Source organism: Calonectris borealis, chromosome W (assembly GCF_964195595.1).
Source record: "Calonectris borealis chromosome W, bCalBor7.hap1.2, whole genome shotgun sequence".
Lineage (NCBI taxonomy): Eukaryota > Metazoa > Chordata > Aves > Procellariiformes > Procellariidae > Calonectris > Calonectris borealis.
Window position 1 is genome coordinate 45,506,503 of NC_134351.1, and position 20,095 is coordinate 45,526,597.

A 20,095-nucleotide genomic window follows, 5' to 3' on the forward strand; every position below is an offset into this window, starting at 1 on the left:
AATTTGGAAAAAGTTAAATAATTGTTTCTGTTTTTAAGAAAGGTTTAGGGCTTTTTTGCAACTTATATTATACAAATAATCCTATTATTTCAGTATTACGACTACTCATGTTCAATAAGAACTGCATATGAATTGCAGATCCACAGTCTTTTTATGCTAGCAAACATCGTACAGCTTGTTCTAAAAACAGAGGAGGAGGCCGTGTGTTACCACTGTTTACAGCAATACTCTGAGCTGTACTGTTGTCATATCAATGGTTCTTTAATGCCTTTCTTTAGATCCTGTTTTTTTAAAAATTGGAAAATCTGCTTAATGTGTTACCTTATAATGTTGCCTTGGCAGTGATATGTCATTATGTTTTGGGAATAATAATCAATTCTGAACTGCCCTGTTGGTGGTTAACAGTGAAAGAGGAGCTGGGAGCTCCAGACAAAATGAGAGTTCACAGAGACAAACTGCATCTTTCAGAATGAATAATACTTCTATTATTTTAATGAAGAAAATGTTTATAGGATGACGTATAAAAATGCAACACTGTATCCCAGTATTGCTGTTTTATTTTAAACCAGAGCACATAAACAATAATTCTGCATTGAAGTGTGACCACATTCTATTTGGTAATGTTTTCTTTGGAAATTGAAGTGTCTTTTACTAGGAGAGGAGGGTAGACAGAAAATGGATTTTGTGCACTATACAAATAAAAACAATCTGTTAGTAAATCTATAAATATATTCCCTTTGTTTTAGGGAACAACAGCAATTTAACATCCTCTCTCAGTGGGGTAGCCTAAAATTGAAGGAAAATGAAAGATTTTGTGTGGTCAGGGGGCATTCAGTCAATTGGAATTCACACACCTGGAGCATTCAGCCAATTAAAGTGGGGATAGTAGGTTTAATAATCAATAGGTGAAATACACTTTAACTCAACAAGTAGAAGAGCAAGAATGATTAATTGTGTTTCATTTCATCCCAAGGTGTGCAGAAACAAGAGGTGGTGTGTAAAAGGCTGGATGACAACTCCATTGTACAAAACAATTACTGTGACCCTGACAGTAAGCCTCCAGAAAACCAAAGAGCCTGCAACACTGAGCCTTGCCCACCTGAGTAAGTCATTAATCACTAAGATCTGTTTTGCATAGATAGAAAAGTCTTTGTAATATATAATAAATCCGTTTGACCAAAGGTGGTATAAAATTCTGATCTAGCATTAGGGTCCTGTCTTTATCAGACAGGATATTTGGTTTTGTTTTTTGGTTATGGTTTCTTGTTCCTCTGGAATCAGTTGTGGAAAATACATACTTTGACCTAGAGGAGGCCTGATTTGACTGAGGAACAGTGGTGTTTAAAGTACACAAAGCAACTCAGACATTGTAAGTAAAAAGATACTAGCAAAGCAGTTTCTTATGATGGAAGTGTCAGGTGTGGTGAATAGTGCTCAGAAAAGAACTGGGGGCCATTCTTAAGGCAATAATGACAGAAGAATCTTGAGGTGAGGGGAGACTAACTTTCCCATAGATATTTACATTGCATACTAAATGTTTGCCATATTTTTAAGTATAGTATATTAAAATTTGGGTTAAAGTGTTCAGATGAGAAATGGTAAACATAGAAACTGCTTAGTAGACCAAACCATTTACTAATAATAGTTTTGTCAAACAACCTTTCTCTCCAGGGTGCTCAGTGTTGTACAGTAATGCTGTGTGCCTTTAGGATTAGGTGCATACTTGGTTAAGTCTATTTAGTTTTATTTTTAAAGTAGCTGTATGCTACATATTGAAAAGATAATTTAAAACACAGCAGCTCATTTGTTCAAAAATGAAATTTGGTAAGGACAAAAACTGTTTAGAAACAGCTGTGATATTTTGCACTAGAAAATAATTTCAGCATATGCACAACAGCTCCTTCTTACGTTTTGAGACAAATAATACAACAGTTTATTGATTCACGAGCTCTGGTTAGTTTAAGTTTCATGATAATCTGTAGCTAATTCTAATTGGGCATGAAAATCATTAATACTGATTAAGTGTAGATATCGCACAGTAAAGAAATACTGTGGTCTCTTTTAAATGTCTCTCAGAAACTGTAAAACTATAGCATGAAGGACACCAGGAGGAATGAGACAATACTATAATGCATTAAAATCTAACAGGTCTTCATGAAGCCAGTTTCTTCCTAGAGTATCAACTGCTTCCCTGGGTGTTGTGACAGGTTGCAGGATGGCAGAGCAATGTCTTCTACACTTATTCCCCCTGTGCCATGTACCATAGTCATTTAACATAAAGTAAACAGAAGTGAAGCCATTACGCTGCTCTCACCTTGAGTGTGTTTGAAGGTGGATGTGCTGTCTAACAAACAGGTCTAAATTATTGTCCCCATAGTCTATGTGTAAATATATGCTTATCCTACAAGGATATGCACTTGATTTCTGTTTGTATAACACTGTTTAGCATGGCTATAAGTGCACTAACTAAACTCTCACACCATGTACCTGAGAGCAGAACTTGGGAAGTGGTCATGTTTGGTCAGTTCCTTTTTACCAAACACATCCCTATCCCTTCCTTTGTGTGGTTTAACTATTAACAAATTAGCACTTTGAAAAGTAGTGTTAACATAGTTATTCTAACATAGTTAATTTTTATTTTTTGCACTGACATTATTTAAAAAACAAAAACAAACAAAAGCAAAAAAAAAAAACCACAAAGTGGGACACTTCTGGATTCTCCATCCAGTACAGCAGGGACATTGATGAACATGGTGAAACTCAAGTCATCAAGATTCAGAAAGTGGGTAGTGTGTATTAATCAGCATCTGCTTGAATATGTCAGAGCAGTTCAGCCCACATCTGCCTCCATTCTCATGTTCACCACAGGGTGAATACAAAGTGCCAATCTCCTAAGGAAGGGTTCTTGATTCCTGATCCTGTAAGTAGTCTAGAACTCTGTTCAAATACCATCTTTTGAGATAGTTTCCCAAAGAAGTTTGACCCTTTTGGCTGGAAGATTTATCACCCAGTAAGGCTTACTCTTTAAATAGTGGCCAAATATTTCCTTTTCTTAATTAACACAATTCCACTTTACTTGTGGTGAAAATGTTACTCCTTCTAACTGAATGCCAGTTACCTTATACTTGAGGCTCCTGAACAGCAGCGTAGACTGTGTTTGTTCACAGTATTTTGTTTGTTATTGCAATAAGTAACTCCTAAAGTTCCAGATTTCAAGAAAAGATATAGGTAACTCTCTCTGGATCCTATGAACAGTACTGTCATGTGAGATACAGTATAAACATAAAAGGTACCTGAGAATGCACTTGAGCAAATCTTAATACCAACTAAAAATTAACACTTCAGCCTCCTCAAAGCTGTGAAGAGCTTCTAATTCTCCCTAGTGTGGTAAAAGCATAAGTTTGGTGGTGAATAATCACAAATTAATTCTCTTTCACTGGGAAAATAATGACAGAATATGGCATATTTGTTTGCATCTCTGCATTGATCTAGGTTCATATTAGAATATATTACATATTCTGTAACACAAGACAGGATAGCAGCACATCTTTTTGACAGAGGCTTCAGAAAATGACAAATCTTGTGAGGCAGCTCCAAGCATACCTCCAGGAACATTCACAGTGACTGACATGCCTGACATTTTTGGCATGTTGGCAGCATGTGATAGCATATTAGACTTCACCTTCATCCTTTGCAAGGATGATTCAGGTGAATGTATCTAATCAACATGAAATATTGAAGACCCAATGTGTTCAACAATGTGAAGAGATATTTCCAGTGAATTGAGCTGCATTAACCATTCATCAGTAGAAAAAAATTAATATAAATTTACAGCCAGATTAACAGCTGCTTTAATCTCTGCGGCATCACAAAGTAATCTAAATATACTGTACAACTCTCAACTTTTACTATGTACACACAAACACTCAGAAGGTCCCTCTAGCAGCTATCATGCTTTACATTTTTAAAATATTTGTTGAGGTCTTTTTATGTGATGAATTATGTTTTACTAGTGTTTGCTTTAATAAATGAGAATATTTTGCATTTCAGTATAGCCTTCTATAAAAAAATTTAGAAATGTTTCATAATCAGATGAGAATTAAATCTCAGAAAGCCCAATTTTGAGATCAAATTATTTTATTGCAATGATACTAAAGAGGCAAGCATCTTAGCTTTTAACTTGTGCTTTAATCTACAGCAGTGATTCCCAAACTTTTCCAGTTGCAAACCACTTTCAGAGGAATAATTTCATACAAGTCCAGTACAAATCTACTTAAATAGCTGCAGTTTTGTCAGGCTCAACACTCCTTTCTAACTACTGTAGCCTAGGCTGGAAATTGCTGCTCTAGAAAAATGCAAAGTATTATTATTATTGGAAGATATGATTGCAGTGAGGCATAAATTAAAATGCTCAGTGAAAAGACCTATAAGTTTCTACTTTATTTCACTGTGAATACATGTATTGTTAACGATGATTTAGGTTTAGTAATTTAAACTATTTGGATTCTGGGTTTGTGCAATTATCTACTCCATTTCTGAAATGCATTAACTGAGTCTCCTAACTTTTTCTATCCAGATGGTTTATAGGAGATTGGTCAGAATGCAGTAAGACCTGTGATGGAGGAATGCGTTCACGAACAGTTCTCTGTATCAGAAAGATTGGACCTTCTGAGGAGGAGACACTGGACAATACCAACTGTTTAACACACCAGCCTATTGAAAAAGAGCCCTGTAACAATCAGTCCTGTCCCCCACAGTGGGTCACTTTGGACTGGTCAGAAGTAAGGAAATTTTGCTATGTTAGCTTATTGACAATAGTGAAGACAAGAGCTCTGACCACTGAATATTAGTACATTTTCTATTGCTGCTTGCTAAGTAAAGGATTAATAAGAAATTCAAAACCTGATAGTTTTAGAGTATTGAAGCAGGTTTTTGTCATTCATATTTCTTTTTTTCTTTTCTTCTATGTTGTCAGTTCTGTTGTTTTGTCAAATGATTATGACCTGTTGTTATTAATCATAACAGAAAAATAGTAAAATACAAAATAGAATAGTAAAGTAGTAAAAAAACCCAAAAACACACACACACACACAAAAACCCCAAAAAAACCAACCCCTAGAATAGCAATTTGGTATGAGATAATTGTCTTAAAGAAAAAAGCAATTTCCATTTCCATTGGTTCCTGAAACGGCAAATAGCTGGAGAGTAGCGATGATGGGTTTACAATATCAGAAGCCAGAATAATCTGCTAGGTTTTTTTCTGAAGTAACCATACTGATGTAAAGCATCACCTTTCTTAGCAACATATCTTCAGAAGCAGACCTGAAAATTGGTATTCTCTTTAATAAAAGAAAGAACATCTTTTGTTAAATATGGTGATATCTCTTATAGTATAAGCCAAATTGTGACCTTATACTGATTCAAGTATTAAATTTGAAGGCTGTGAACCAGTGCAGCTGAAAGAAGATAGATTGATATGTGATACATTTGAATGGGACTGCATCACATGCAAATCAGAGTGCAAAAATGTCTGGTTTAAAATTAGTTAATTTGGGGTTTTGTCCTACTGCTTCTTGGAAAACTATTCCTGAACTTTAGTCTTTGAATTGCAAGAAGTGTTTATACCTGTTTGCTTTTGTTATCTGAAACAGCTCCTCTTCCTTTCCAGTTATTATTTGTCAGAAAGGACTTAATCTTGACCACATTCTGCTTTCATGTTTCAGTTTGAAGTCGTCTTTTTGGGAATGGATTGCTAGAGTTAAATGTATATAATATCCCAGAGAAGGCTTCACATGTGCCTCGTCCTTTTGTTTCCTGCCTCTATTGAAAATACCCATAACCTAAAGTGTATCAGTATACCCTAAATAACCTCCTTCTGTTCCACAGCTATCACATATTGATTACTTAGTCATCTTATGCTCTGTTAATATATCCAGACCTTTATCCTCCTTTTTTCATTTCAGTTAGTGATCTCCCAGTTTAAATAGAGGTTCTTGGGGTGTTTTTTGGAAATGTATGCTCTTGCACATCATACTGCCAAATTTCACTTCATTTCAATTATTCATGTCTTCACGGTTGTCCAGTTCTTTCTGTAGAGCATACCTCTGTAGCATCAAGGTCAGTTAGTTACCTGTGCTAGCCACTAATTTCAGTAATGCTGAACAACTGAAACTAATTTTGTATGAACATCATTAAGTAGACTATAAAGAAATATTAATCAGATCAGTCCCATGACTGATCCTAGAAGGTCTTTGCAGGTTGCATCTCTCAAATCCTAAACTTTACCCAGTTGTAATCCCCCTTTCAAATACTTTACTGAAGCCCAGGTAAGTTAGAACTGTTCCACTTACTTTGTCTAAAAAAAAGAAAGGAGACTATTAGAGTAAACTGGAATGATCTACCAGTGATATATCCATGATTCATTGTATCCCATTTTCTGTGTATTTGCTTGCCTTTAAACAGTCTTTAATTCAAAATAAATTATAAATCACTGCATACTATAAAGAAGATTAATGTGCCTGTAGTTGCACAGATCTCTTTTATGCACAGATACTTTTAGCTCCAAAAAATGTTACAGCCTCTCGAAATTCAAAGCATAAAGAAGGAGGCTTACTAGCATCACTGTGAGCACCCATAGAAGTGGTGCAGAACAGCTCTTACCATAATATGTTAATACAGGTAATATAGTTTGCAGAATCACAGAATGGTTGAAGTTGGAAGGGACCTCTGGAGGTCATCTTGTCCAATCCCCCCTGCTCAAGCAGGGCCACCTAGAGCCGACTGCCCAGGACCATGTCCAGACAGTTTTTGAATATCTCCAAGGATGGAGACACCATCCATTATTAGTTAACAATAGTCTAAGCATAGCAGTACTTAAAAATAGTAATATCTGCATCTTAAATCACAGTGCTCTGAGCTGCCATGGAAGCTGTTGTTGTTAATCTCCTTGCTGTTTGAATTTTACACTTCTATAATCTCCATCTGTTCTTCTTAGCTGAAGAAACTACTTGTGTAGACAAATTGTGGTGGGTTGACCTTGGCTGGCTGCCAGGTGCCCACCAAGCCGCTCTATCACTCCCCCTCCTCAGCTGGGCAGGGGGAGAGAAAATATAATGAAAGGCTCGTGGGTCAAGATAAGGACAGGGAGATGACTCACCAATTACCATCATGGGCAAAACAGACTCGACTTGGGGAAAAATTAATTTAATTTATTACCACTCAAATCAGAGTAGGATAATGAGAAATAAGAACAAATCTTAAAACACCTTCCCCCCACCCCTCCCTTCTTCCCAGGCTCAACTTCACTCCCAATTTTTCTCTACCTCCTCCCCCCGAGCGGCACAGGGGGATGGGGAATGGGGGTTGCGGTCAGTTCATCACACGTTGCCTCTGCCGCTCCTTCCTCATCACACTCTTCCCCTGCTCCAGCGTGGGCTCTTCTCCATGGGGCTACAGGTCCTGCCAGGAGCCTTCTCCAGCACGGGCTCTCCACGGGGTCACAACTTCCTTCAGGGCACATCCACCTGCTCCGGCATGGGGTCCTCCATGGGCTGCAGAGTGGATATCTGCTCCACCATTAACCTCCATGAGCTGCAGGGGAACAACCTGCCTTACCATGGTCTTCACCACGGGCTGCAGGGGAATCTCTGCTCTGGCGCCTGGAGCACCTCCTCCCCCTCCTTCTTCACTGACCTTGGTGTCTGCAGAGTTGTTTCTCTCACATATTCTCACTCCTCTCTCCCAGCTGCTGTTGCACAGCACTTTTTACCTCTTCTTAAATATGTTATCACAGAGGCGCTACCACTGTTGCTGATTGACTCAGCCTTGGCCAGCGGCAGGTCCGTCTTGGAGCCAGCTGGCATTGGCTCTATCGGACATGGGGGAAGCTTCTGGCATCTTCTCACAGAAGCCGCCCCTGTAGCCCTCCCTTCTACCAAAACCTTGCCACGCAAACCCAATACACAAATAAATTTTTTTCCATTATATATGTTGTTTTTCTTTGACCAAAAGAAAAATGTGTCAATTTGCTGTATTGCTCAACTGTTTGGTTTTGTTCCATAAGGAATTATGAATGAAATGCCATTTTAGTGAGCTTTTATATCAAAGAAAATTTTTCTAAAAATTATATGAACTTCTGAAAATTTTTTGTTTTCATTAATTTATCATACAGATGCTTTTGCTTATATTCTGAATCTCCTGTTATTTGTAACAGGTTTTGTAAATAATCCACTATCATAAAACAGATAGTCATTCCCAGACTATACCCTAATCTGTCTCTAGTTTTATTCAGGTTTAAGATAAAATATTTTTTGGAATCAGTTCTGTAAAAAGTTGTCAGCTTTATATCCTGAAACCTGTAGGTAAGCAGTTTCTTTCAGCAACTTTTCTCAGTGTAGACCAGGACCTCAAGAAACCTAGAAATGGCACAGTGAATCTTAAAGTGTGTCTTGTTCTACATGCAGAACAATATTTTTTTTTACCCCACTGTTAGCCAGCATTTCACACAAGAAGTAGGGCACCAAAATCAAGGCAGAAAAGGTTTTAAATGGTCCTTGTCCCTACCTGAAAAGGTACAGTGTATTCCAGCCCTTTGAAAATGAATCTTACATGGAAAGAGTAGAAAGGAAAGGAGTGAGAAGGAAAGAATGGATGAGTAGAAAGGGATGTTCAGTTGAAGACTCTTTCATACCACATCCGTGGCATTGATAGTTTGTAAGTTCATTGTGTGCATTATCATGATACTTTATTTCTGATTGGAATATCTAGGCATCATCTCAGTACTAACAAATAATAGTATCCATATGACAAGTTACAGAGCCATAAATATGTTGACTATATACTATTCCTCTTTAGCTACCTCCTCTAGACTTTGCTCACTAATACATCATCCTTAGATCTATCGACATTGCCAGCCTCATAAGAAGCTTGAACAGCTTTTAAAGGCCTTCACAACCAGCCTTTTATACAACAGGAGTGTATTATAATTTTGAACAAAAATGTTCTAATCTAAAGATTAAAGCTCTGCTAAGCTTCTGGTTGGGGTGGTATTTCGTCAGGATTGTGAAAAAGTGCTGACTTCTTTCTGGTATGAATTTTGCCTGGTGTACTTTGGCAGAGTGTCTTGACTGATGATACCATTTTAATACAATGAAAGTGGGCCCGTGTGAACCTCATGAGGTTCAACAAGGCCAAGTGCAAGGTACTGCACCTGGGTTGGGGCAACCCCTGGTATCAATACAGGCTGGGGGATGAAGGGATTGAGAGCAGCCCTGCCGAGAAGGACTTGGGGGTGTTGGTGGATGAAAAGCTGGACATGAGCCGGCAATGTGTGCTCGCAGCCCAGGCAGCCAACCGTATCCTGGGCTGCATCAAAAGAAGCGTGGCCAGCAGGTCGAGGGAGGTGATTCTGCCCCTCTACTCTGCTCTGGTGAGACCCCACCTGGAGTACTGCATCCAGCTCTGGAGTCCTCAGCACAAGAAAGACATGGACCTGTTGGAGTGGGTCCAGAGGAGGGCCACAAAAATGATCAGGGGATGGAACGCCTCTCCTATGAGGAAAGGCTGAGAGAGTTGGGGTTGTTTAGCCTGGAGAAGAGAAGGCTCCGGGGAGACCTTATTGAGGCCTTTCAATACTTAAAGGGGGCTTATAAGAAAGATGGCGGCAAACTTTTTAGCAGGGCCTGTTGCAACAGGACAAGGGGGAATGGTTTTAAACTAAAAGAGGGTAGATTTAGACTAGATATAAGGAAGAAATTCTTTACAATGAGGGTGGTGAAACACTGTCACAGGTTACCCAGAGAGGTGGTAGATGCCCCATCCCTGGAAACATTCAAGGTCAGGTTGGACGGGGCTCTGAGCACCCTGATCTAGTTGAAGATGTCCCTGCCCATGGCAGGGGGGTTGGACTAGATGACCTTTAAAGGTCCCTTCCAACCCAAACTATTCTATGATTCTATGAAAAATGGCTTTTTTTTCTGTTCAGTGTTCCCAGAAATATAGTGTATTTAAATCCCTATAGTAATATACATATAAACATTTATATATATATATATATGTGTATTTATATGATTTTCTGACGGAAGCATGAAAATGAAAACAAGAGTGAACTCAAGAAGTGGAAGAGTTGAATACTGCTTCCATTGAAGCCAATGGCAAATCTTGTTACTTTTCTCTGGAATGCAAGTTCTAAAGCTTTGTTTTAATAGTCAAAAGAAGCAATACTTGATACAAATTAAGCAATTTTAGAACTTTTATATGCTAATGCACTTGAGCATCAATATAGTTATATTTTTTTTAGTCTTCAGTGATAATTAGCAAGAAATTCTGTATCTTTTTGGTCAGAGAAACAAAAACATTTTGTAAACATAGAGATTAATGTCCTTAGGAGAATGTAAAAGTGCTTATATCAAATAGTAATTAAAGCTAACAGTGGCTTGCCCAGCAGAATGTAGTCATTCTCAGGTAACATCAGTTTTGCCATAAAATTTTTTACACTTTGCAATAGTTGAGCTTTGACTGAATTATTCTGCCCACTGTAAATTACTTCTTTTATATTTTTACAGATAATAAAATATAAACCAGCAAAAAATAATCTAAGGATTTCTTGGGAAGAGCCTTATCAGACAAGCACTTTTACTTTGCATTCATATTACCGTTAGTCATGACTTCCACTGAGTGAGTCAAAAATTCTAGAAGCATGTGGTAATGGGAGACACTGTTTCCTGGCTTTTTTTGTCTGTGTATTTTGTCTTTCGTTTGCTGTGGAGACATAAATTTTTTGTTAAATTCTACTGATGCTTTTTATTTTTGGTGATTCAGTATTATTGTAGGCAACCTATTTCCTTACTTCACTTTCATTTCTGGGGACAGGGTGTAGTCCATCTTATTTAGTGGAATTTTGACTATGACTCCAAAAAAGTGTTTTTTTAAGGGATGTTGTTTTCTTCTGGTAGCAGTAGCTGAAAGATTTTTCTCAAATGGCAGCTTAGACATAGATAAAAGAACTTGTCTTCAAGCAGGACTAGAAAATGGATTCACCTAAACTCAAATTTTGATCCTCAAACTCTTGCTTATTTGCTACCACGTTTTAGACATTATGAAACTCCATAGGCACATTGGGTTTTGACATTTATTCACTGATTATCGGATGTTCTACTTGCCTGTCTTGACACATAAGAGAAGCTGAGTGCCAACCTCTTGCCAAAGCCACACAGTGATTCACACACTAGACATTTCTCCACATATCCTCTCCAAAGGCCTCAATTTAGAAGGCATTCTTAGAGCATGTCTAATGAACTGAGTTCCACATGAGGTACAGCAATAGCTACTGGTCTATTTTAAGAGTCGGCTGGTGATAGCTTGCTTTTTTGCATTTTTATAATATTTCAGGTTTTAGAATGCAACACCCAGAGTGCAGAACACAGCTCTGTACAACTCAGAGGGGTTTCAAGCCTCTCTGTCTCCTGCTGTTCTACAAAGTGAACTGATCACTAATCTGTAGACTACTCTTACGATGGCAAGCGGGTCCTTTCAACCTCATCTCTTTTCTGTTTGCTTTTCACGGAATGCTCAGTCCCTGGAAAGAGGAGATCAAGTGCAAGTGATTTTAAGCACTCAGCTAGGAAGGGGCACTTGCTTCTAGTTCCTGCTTAAAAGTCTTATGCATTTTATATGAAATATTTGTGGGAGGAAATACACACAACATTCCATGGAATTTGGACCAGAACTGAGGAGTCATGATCATAATGCTGAAGACCTGACATATTCATTGTCATTCTTTTTTGGTCTCTATTTAGCATTAATATTTAATTCTTTTTGCAGTTCAACCAGAGAGATAGAGATCTTTCTTCTCTTCCTTCCCTCCTTCCCCTAGTTTTCTAGTAGGCAGGTACTTAGGGTACACAATATTTGGGGTTAAAGCCCCTTCAGCATGAGGAGGATTGAACCTGGCTATTCTGTGTGAGAATTCTGAACACTGAACTATTGTAGATAAGGAGGCAGTACCTTGATAGGAAAGGCTAGAATAGGACAGGAAAGGAAAGGTTAGATTTTAAGGAAAGTGTTTATATACCCACTTTGCAGTTCTGGATTATAAAGTCCAAATGGAGGACCCATCTCTTTGCAGCCCAGTTTAAGATCCTAAATCTAAGTGGAGATAAGATTTAGGATAAAACTGTCCATTCTGTATTGACTAGTTTAGGTGACTTCCACTGAGAGATTTTCTTAAAGATCTTGTATCATAGAATCATAGAATGGTTTGGGTTGGAAGGGATCTTAAAGATCATCTAGTTCCAACCCCCCTGCCATGGGCAGGGACACCTTCCACTAGACCAGGTTGCTCAAAGCCCCATCCAACCTGGCCTTGAACACTTCCAGGGAGGGGGCATCCACAACTTCTGTGGGCAACCTGTTCCAGTGTCTCACCACCCTCACAGTAAAGAATTTCTTCCTAATATCTAATCTAAATCTATCCTCTTTCAGTTTAAAACTGTTACCCCTCGTCTTATCACTACACTCCCTGATAAAGAGTTCCTCCCCATCTTTCCTGTACTGGAAGGCCGCTATAAGGTCTCCCTGGAGCCTTCTCTTCTCCAGGCTAAACAACCCCAACTCTCTCAGCCTGTCCTCATAGGGGAGGTGCTCCAGCCCCCTGGTCATCTTTGTGGCCCTCCTCTGGACCCGCTCCAACAGGTCCATGTCTTTCTTATGCTGGGGGCCCCAGAGCTGGACACAGTACTCCAGGTGGGGTCTCACCAGAGCAGAGTAGAGGGGCAGAATCACCTCCCTCGACCTGCTAGCCATGCTTCTTTTGATGCAGCCCAGGATACGGTTGGCCTTCTGGGCTGCGAGCACACATTGCTGGCTCATGTCCAGCTTTTCATCCACCAACACCCCCCAAGTCCTTCTCGACAGGGCTGCTCTCAATCCCTTCATCCCCCAGCCTGTATTGATACTGGGGGTTGCCCCGACCCAGGTGCAGGACCTTGCACTTGGCCTTGTTGAACCTCATGAGGTTCACATGGGCCCACTTCTCGAGCTTGTCCAGGTCCCTCTGGATGGCATCCCGTCCCTCAGGCATTTCGACTGCACCACTCAGCTTGGTGTCATCTGCAAACTTGCTGAGGGTGCACTCAATCCCACTGTGTATGTATATATACATATATACACCTTTACATATTTATAGGGAATATTGATGCCTTACATAGTACTGTGGAACTGCTTTAAAGTGTCTTTAAGTTAGGCAGAGATGCTTCAGAATTAGGCATACAACAGTAAAGTTTGGATCACTCGTCATTTTCTGAAAACGAATCTTAGGGGTTTTTCTTTTTTCCCCAATTATATAATGTCCTGTTTTGATGGGTAGAAGGTCTTCAGTGTGCCACCTCTTGAATTTTGCTTCAGTTCCACATAGTATTATTTCCCAGATAATGTTTTGTCTCTGCAGCTGCTTTCATATGAAAGGCAGTTCCACTCTTGACAGGTTTAGCATAATCTGTATGTAGAATTTATGGTATCAGAAATCGATTCTGATTCAAATACTGCAGATAGATATGCTTACGGGATAAAGGTTAACATGCCTATAGGGAATTCTAAAACTGTGCTTGCAAAAACTCCTGCTCAACTGTTAAAGAGGGACTGATTTGGGGAAGGTCTTAATTTTGTCTCTGCAGTTATGCTAATGTAAATGACAGTTAATAGTCAGTAGGAAAAAGGAAGGAGAAGGCGGGGGAACCAATATGAAGAAAGAGGAGGAAAAGCAGAGGTCTCCAGACCTGCTTCTTTTCAAATTAATGTTTTATTATCTGCTTGCTGTTAGAACGAGCAGAGGAGCGATAAAGGGAGGAAAAACAAGAACTGTGAGAAAACAGAATTAAAATTTACATAGGAAAGGAGAGAGAAGCATGCATTGTAGGGGAGAGGGTACAGTATTTCTATCTGAACCAATAATCTGGTTTCTATGGAGTCCAGTAAAGCATTTATCTTCCCATATGTTTATTGGGGAAATATGTGTTCATTGTAGCTCAGTGGTCTGTAAGTGAGGTGGAGAAAGACTGTACTAAGGTCATATTAAGAACAGAGAGTTCTACTTTTAATTTCTGAAATGCACACTCAAGTTTGTTTTATAATAATGTTACACGTGGCAGACCTTTCCACTTTGCAGAAAAGTGCTTTTCTTAAACCTAACCTAAAGGCTTTTTATATATAAAATTAAATAGTAACACAATAGCCTAAATATAAATAGCAAAGGAAATCTACTTTTATCGAATTAAAACTTACAAAAATTTTAACTTAAGAAAGCAATCATCAGTCAGTTTTTTTGTGTTTCTAAACATTTTAAAATTATCATTATCATCTTGGGAAAATTGTGATTATAGTTTAATTATAAGAACATAAACATATTCTCCTATTTTCCATAATAGCATTTCTGACACTTTTATTGACTTTTTACTGAGATTTCCATTATTCATTTATATAAATATTTTTTCAGTGCACACCAAAGTGTGGCCCAGGATTCAAACACCGAATTGTTCTGTGCAAAAGCAGCGATCTTTTAAAAACTTTTCCAGCTGCGCAATGCCAAGAGGAAAGCAAACCTCCAGTCCGCATCCGCTGTAGTTTAGGCCGATGTCCTCCTCCTCGCTGGGTTACTGGAGACTGGGGACAGGTAAGATAGTACATATAAGTATTTATTGCTGTTAGTCCCCTACACATTAGTACCTTTAAGGATAAGATGTTGCTGGAAATGGATAAGAGATGGTTCCCATGACTGAAGCAAAAGCTTCTCACCTGTTTGTCTCAAATTGAAATGTTATTTTGAATGATAGTTGTCTGCTGAACTATAAAGGATTTGCTGACAGTAATCTAGTTTCTACTGGATGAGTTTCCGTATGCATTTTTTAAAAAATTAAATAGTCCTTATTACAGCGTTTTAGAAGGGGATTTTGGGATACAGCAATGTTGCAAAGTTTAGTATTTTTAAAACACATTTAACTTAGTTGAGAAACATGATGGAAATACAAAGCCAATTAAAATTTTACTAAGATATATAGCCACTCAAAAAACTTTCCGAGATCTATATAATTTTACATAAAATATGCTTAATTACCAGACAGGGTAATTAGAATAGAATCATAGAATCATTAAGGCTGGAAAAGACCTCTAAGATCATCGAGTCCAAATTGTTACAGCACAGGCTGAATGGTGCTGCCGTTATGCAGTGTTTCTAAATAGGATATACTGAATTTCCTTCTTTCATTATGTTTTTGCATCTCAGTTATGATCAATGGCCTGTTATTAAACAATAACTTGATATTTCAGTTTCTAAGTTTGCTCAGTAATTTGCCACTAATGAAAATAAAACACCTTAACTTAACTAACCAGGGGACAATAATTTGTGGTATTACAGTCTAATTGACTTTTCTTTTATGCTAGTTGTCCAGGTGCGCATTTATCTTAAATTGATATGTCCTAAAAACACTGTTTAGTTATAGAAATTCAAAAATATTTTGAAACAGCAAAGTATTTTTGTTTGGAAGATACTTTCCTTTTTCCATAAAAAAGTCCTCTAGTAGATTTGAATTCTTGTTCTCCTTGGTTTTTCTTCTTTGTTCTAAAGTAAATGATTTCTCTCTTGAAAACATGCACTTAAACTCAGACATGATATATGAAATAGTGTAAATTATATTCTCATACCTCAAATCCAAGCTGTTCAGGGAGCTAACATTGCATTGTGTTTTATTTTCTTTAAAAGTCAAGTGGTTGCATATACTGCTGAAAAAAACAAAAAAAAATCTAAGCTATTTTATGAAAATTATTTTATGTATTAACCAAATCTCTTCAGATGCTTGTCTTTTTTTTAATTTGTGTATGTGTACTGTTCCTGATTGCTTTCCTGTTATCTTGTTTTATATTTAAAAATTGGATCCAAGTTGTTTTACTTTTTTATCTCTTATTTTTAGTGTTCTGCACAGTGTGGTCTTGGGCAACAGATGCGAACAGTACAGTGCCTCTCGTACACCGGACAAGCATCCAGTGAGTGTCCAGAAACACTTAGACCTCCATCAATGCAGCAGTGTGAAAGTAAATGTGACAGTACTCCCATTTCCAACACAGAAGGTAAGTTTGCCATCTTAATATAATTTATTCTGGAAAGAGTAAAGTGACATGGTCAGTATTACTGCATTAATTTATTAGTAAAAGTCTACATTACATCATCTCTCAGACTGTGAATGAATTTTTTACAACTATTTTCTAATTAGTCATTGTAGTTCAAAGGTGAAGTCAATAAAAACCTAAATACAGGTTCTTCATTTAAAAAAACACCCTTAAAAATATATAGCCTAAGTCATGGACAAAATACTATCATTTTGTGTCATTAATTTTCCAGTCTCTTTATTGGTTCAATGGAAATGTCCATCATAGCAGGGGGAGCATGATATACTTCTCATCCACTGAACTGTTACCTGCTCCATCAGTGGTTAACATAACAATGTAGTGGCAAAAATAGTTGATCACATGTTCATTGAAAGACTGGAACCACAGATTTAATGCTGCACAGTGCTACAGGCCTGTTCTTATACTTTGACTGACTTTTCAGCTTCTTCTAATTAACTTTGAATTTCTTGGATTTATAATGCCTGTTTGAAATAATTACAGTATTTTTTACATGATACAGCCTAATTTAATCAGACTATTAACTAACTTCATCATAACATATTTTTGCTAGAGGATATATTAGATAATAATGTCAAAATAAGCTTATTAATGTTTATGAAAGGCTCCAGATCTGGACTCATAAATTGCCCAAGCCAATCTATTAGGAAATTCTGTCGTCAAAGTACAATTTGAGTGCTAGGCAGTAAAAAAAAGTTTCCTTACTGATTGTAAAAATTTAGAGTAGTTGCTCACCAGATGAGTACATTCCATTTTGTGTGGAAGGGGAAAAGGAATCAAAAATTACCAAAACATACATGTCCAAAAATAAAGAAAGATTGCACAGCAATAATAGTTCTCTTAAAACAGGTATTCCCTAAATTTTGAGTGCTTGACTTCACAATTTCACTAAAGCTGCTCCTTTTAACATAACTAATCTTTGTGCAGTATATAATGGAGTGTCTTTTATACAGGTTCTCCAACTACACTGAAGTTTAATATCCTAATTAGATGGAACAAATACTCTGATTTTAAATCAAAAAAAGGCAAATTTATGCTACAGTCTTCCCTGATTTGGTGTTCATTTAATACCTTCTGTATCCATTCAAATTCACGCCATAGATTCAAAGTTGTCATAAAAGTCTGTCAAATTGAGATGTCTGTAATGAAATGGAGCATACTAAAATCTTCCCAGAAATACACTGATGATTCACTATGAGCACCGTAATTTACTGCTTGGAAGTTTTAATTTTAAATAGAGGCTTATCATCCCATGTTGTCATTTGAAAAGCATCTTCATAATAGAATTTTACTTGGTTACTTTAATTCCCATTTTTATGTTTCATTCTCTTAAGTAATCTTTAGATGATGATTATCAATCTAGGAAACATTCTGCCCTTTAAAGCTCAAAGGCTAACTGATATTTTATTTCCAAACACAGATGTCTTTCTCCAAAGAAAGGAAGTAATAAAGTACTTCTAAGTGCATGATTAGTCTCAATCTCCTCTTAATTTCAAGATGAAAAAATCATGTTCTTATTTATAGTTCTTATGTTAGTAATTCTTTAATATTATCAGGAAAATACACTGATCTCCTATAGATGAATACAATCAGAGATTTTCTGTGTGTGATCTATGGACACTGGGTGGCCATGGACTTCTTTAAAGTAGAACTGTGCAGGGAAACTATGAAAAGCAAGCCTGTTGGCAATAGTGTTTTCCAGGGACCTACACCTTCACTGGAAAATTTTTGGGATCCACAAATTAAAAATGTTGAAAACCACTTACATAGTATTCCAGATGGACTTCAGCTCTTTGGTCTGCACTCTGAGTTGGCCAGGCATGAGCCAGCTCCTTACTGACAGTCATGCAGCCTCATTAGCACAGTACTTTGCTTGAGCTAATAAGTCCTAGGAAGAATTGAGGGGAAAAAGATATAGCACAATCTCTTCCAGTAGATACAGTTCCCAACACATTGCCACTTAGCACCCCATGTTTGCTTTTGTCCCATATTGAAGGTATTTACTGGAAACCACTGATTATTTGTCAGCAGTTAAGTGGCTCAAATGGCTCAAAAGTAAATGTAATCTCAAAGTTCATTTAACAATTTAAAATACCTACATCCTTTCAGAAGAACCTAGTTGCAATCCATGAAATACTAAGGGGGCCCTATCCCAAAATTAGACAAAAAATTTGTCTTCAAGGTATTTTTTTCAATATTTTGGCAAGCATTTCTTAAATATATATCCTAATTTATAAACATTTCAGAGCTACTATTAAATGCTGAATTTAAGAAGCACAAACTGTGAGTGTTTGCAGAATAATGTGCATGTATTGCTTACACTTTTGGCTTTAAAAAAATCCTCTTAGACTCAAGAGGAGCTGACATCTCTTGTGTTAGTAAAGTGTTACCCTTTAAACAGGGAGGCATATTTATTTCAGCATACTAGAGATGATGGAAAGCTTTTAAGATTTCAAGAACTAACTAATCCTAAAGAGCACAACTATTTTTGGAAAGATAATACTTTCTAAGCAAAAAGTATTTGAGTTCTGGTATTTCCTTGTGGATGTATTTGTGAAAGGAGTATTCTGTGCCTGTATGCATGCATCTGTCTCTCTCCAGGTGCAGTGGGATGTGAACTGTGTATCTGTATTTGGGTTTCAGGGAAGGAGTCAGGCCTCTCAGAGGGAGGGTTCTGCCCCTTGGGAGTGCATGTGTGTAGCAGAGCATATCTGCTTGCACACAGAGACTTTGTCCACATGCCACCTAGTAGCACTGCCTTGTGCTTTGGGCCCCACTGTAGGGCAAAAGCAACTTCAACAACAGGTCATTGGTTTGCAGCAGGGTCAGACTAGCTGAGGGGATTCCCTTCCCATTTCAAACCCCAGCGAACCTCCTGATTCCTTTCACTCCCCAAACTCCAGTGCTCGCAGCCTATGGGACCCATTTATCAATTTCCGGACAATTTAATTTTGGTAACCCAACATACATGTTTTTGAGAAAGCTTGAGCCACTCCACAGTATAATGATCATGTTAGTAAAGTTTAAAAGCACTTTCTTGGGGAAAGTAAAGGTTGTTTACATAAAATGAGTCAAAATTTTGGGGATATAGAAATAGTAAAAGAAAGTTACAATATATCTGGTCGCATTTTACATCTGCTTTAGCTCTTTGTTTTCTTTAAACTCTTCGTTGGAGATTTAGAATATTGTAGACAAGGTTTTGACAGACTGCCACTGATGAGGGTAACGTTACATTTGCTGTTGGAAGTGAACTACAGGCAGCATGTACCACATAATTTGAAATGTATTCAGAATGATTTTATTCTCTAAGTGTGTGTGTGTATATATATATCTCTGCTGAATCTAGACTGCTAATGGCCATCTGAAACTTTACCTGAAAAACTATTTTATCTATTTTTATGTCATTTCCGTTTTCCTTGTATTTTTTGTGGTATGTCTTTGCAGTCTCTTTAGCTGAAGGCACAGTGACATTCTGTGTTTTTATTACTGTAATGTGATACTTAATATCATAATATTGTCTCATCTGGCCACAAAGTTCAGGAAAGGAGAGATTAATGCATGTAGATTATTTAAACTTATTGACAGTAGTTACTAGGAACAAAAAGGGCTCTGCTAAACCTCTTCCATTCAACCACAGTCCTATGAATAATAGGCTACTTCATCAGACACCATATCTATTTCAAAACTGATTTTTAAAACAGAAGTTGTGGGCAACTTCCAGAATATTGTCTCACTGCTGTCCAAATGGCATTGGCTGAACAGGGTCCAGTTTTAGTCAAGAGGAAGAATAACGTAAAGGAATATGAAATGGGATAATTTCAAATCCTACTTTTAGCACAAATGAAGTTAGTGGCTTTACCTGTATTTAACTAAATACAACGTATATAAGGGTTATTTTTGGGATTGAGTGAACTTTTTACAT

The 20,095-nt window shown here is 37.5% G+C and overlaps 1 protein-coding gene and 1 long non-coding RNA gene across 4 annotated transcripts in view; both read left to right on the top strand.

Moving 5' to 3' along the window:
• The window catches only part of LOC142074739 (uncharacterized), a 450,900-nt gene that overhangs the window by 305,517 nt on the left and 125,288 nt on the right, over nucleotides 1-20,095 (top strand). The window lies entirely within an intron of this gene.
• The window catches only part of LOC142074782 (A disintegrin and metalloproteinase with thrombospondin motifs 6-like), a 204,159-nt gene that overhangs the window by 181,824 nt on the left and 2,240 nt on the right, over nucleotides 1-20,095 (top strand). For all 3 annotated transcript variants that reach the window (XM_075135655.1, XM_075135656.1, XM_075135654.1), the window contains 4 exons: nucleotides 974-1,103; nucleotides 4,577-4,781; nucleotides 14,489-14,665; nucleotides 15,960-16,116. In XM_075135655.1, coding sequence (XP_074991756.1) covers nucleotides 974-1,103; nucleotides 4,577-4,781; nucleotides 14,489-14,665; nucleotides 15,960-16,116 — 669 coding nt within the window. The remainder of the gene's footprint in view (nucleotides 1-973; nucleotides 1,104-4,576; nucleotides 4,782-14,488; nucleotides 14,666-15,959; nucleotides 16,117-20,095) is intronic.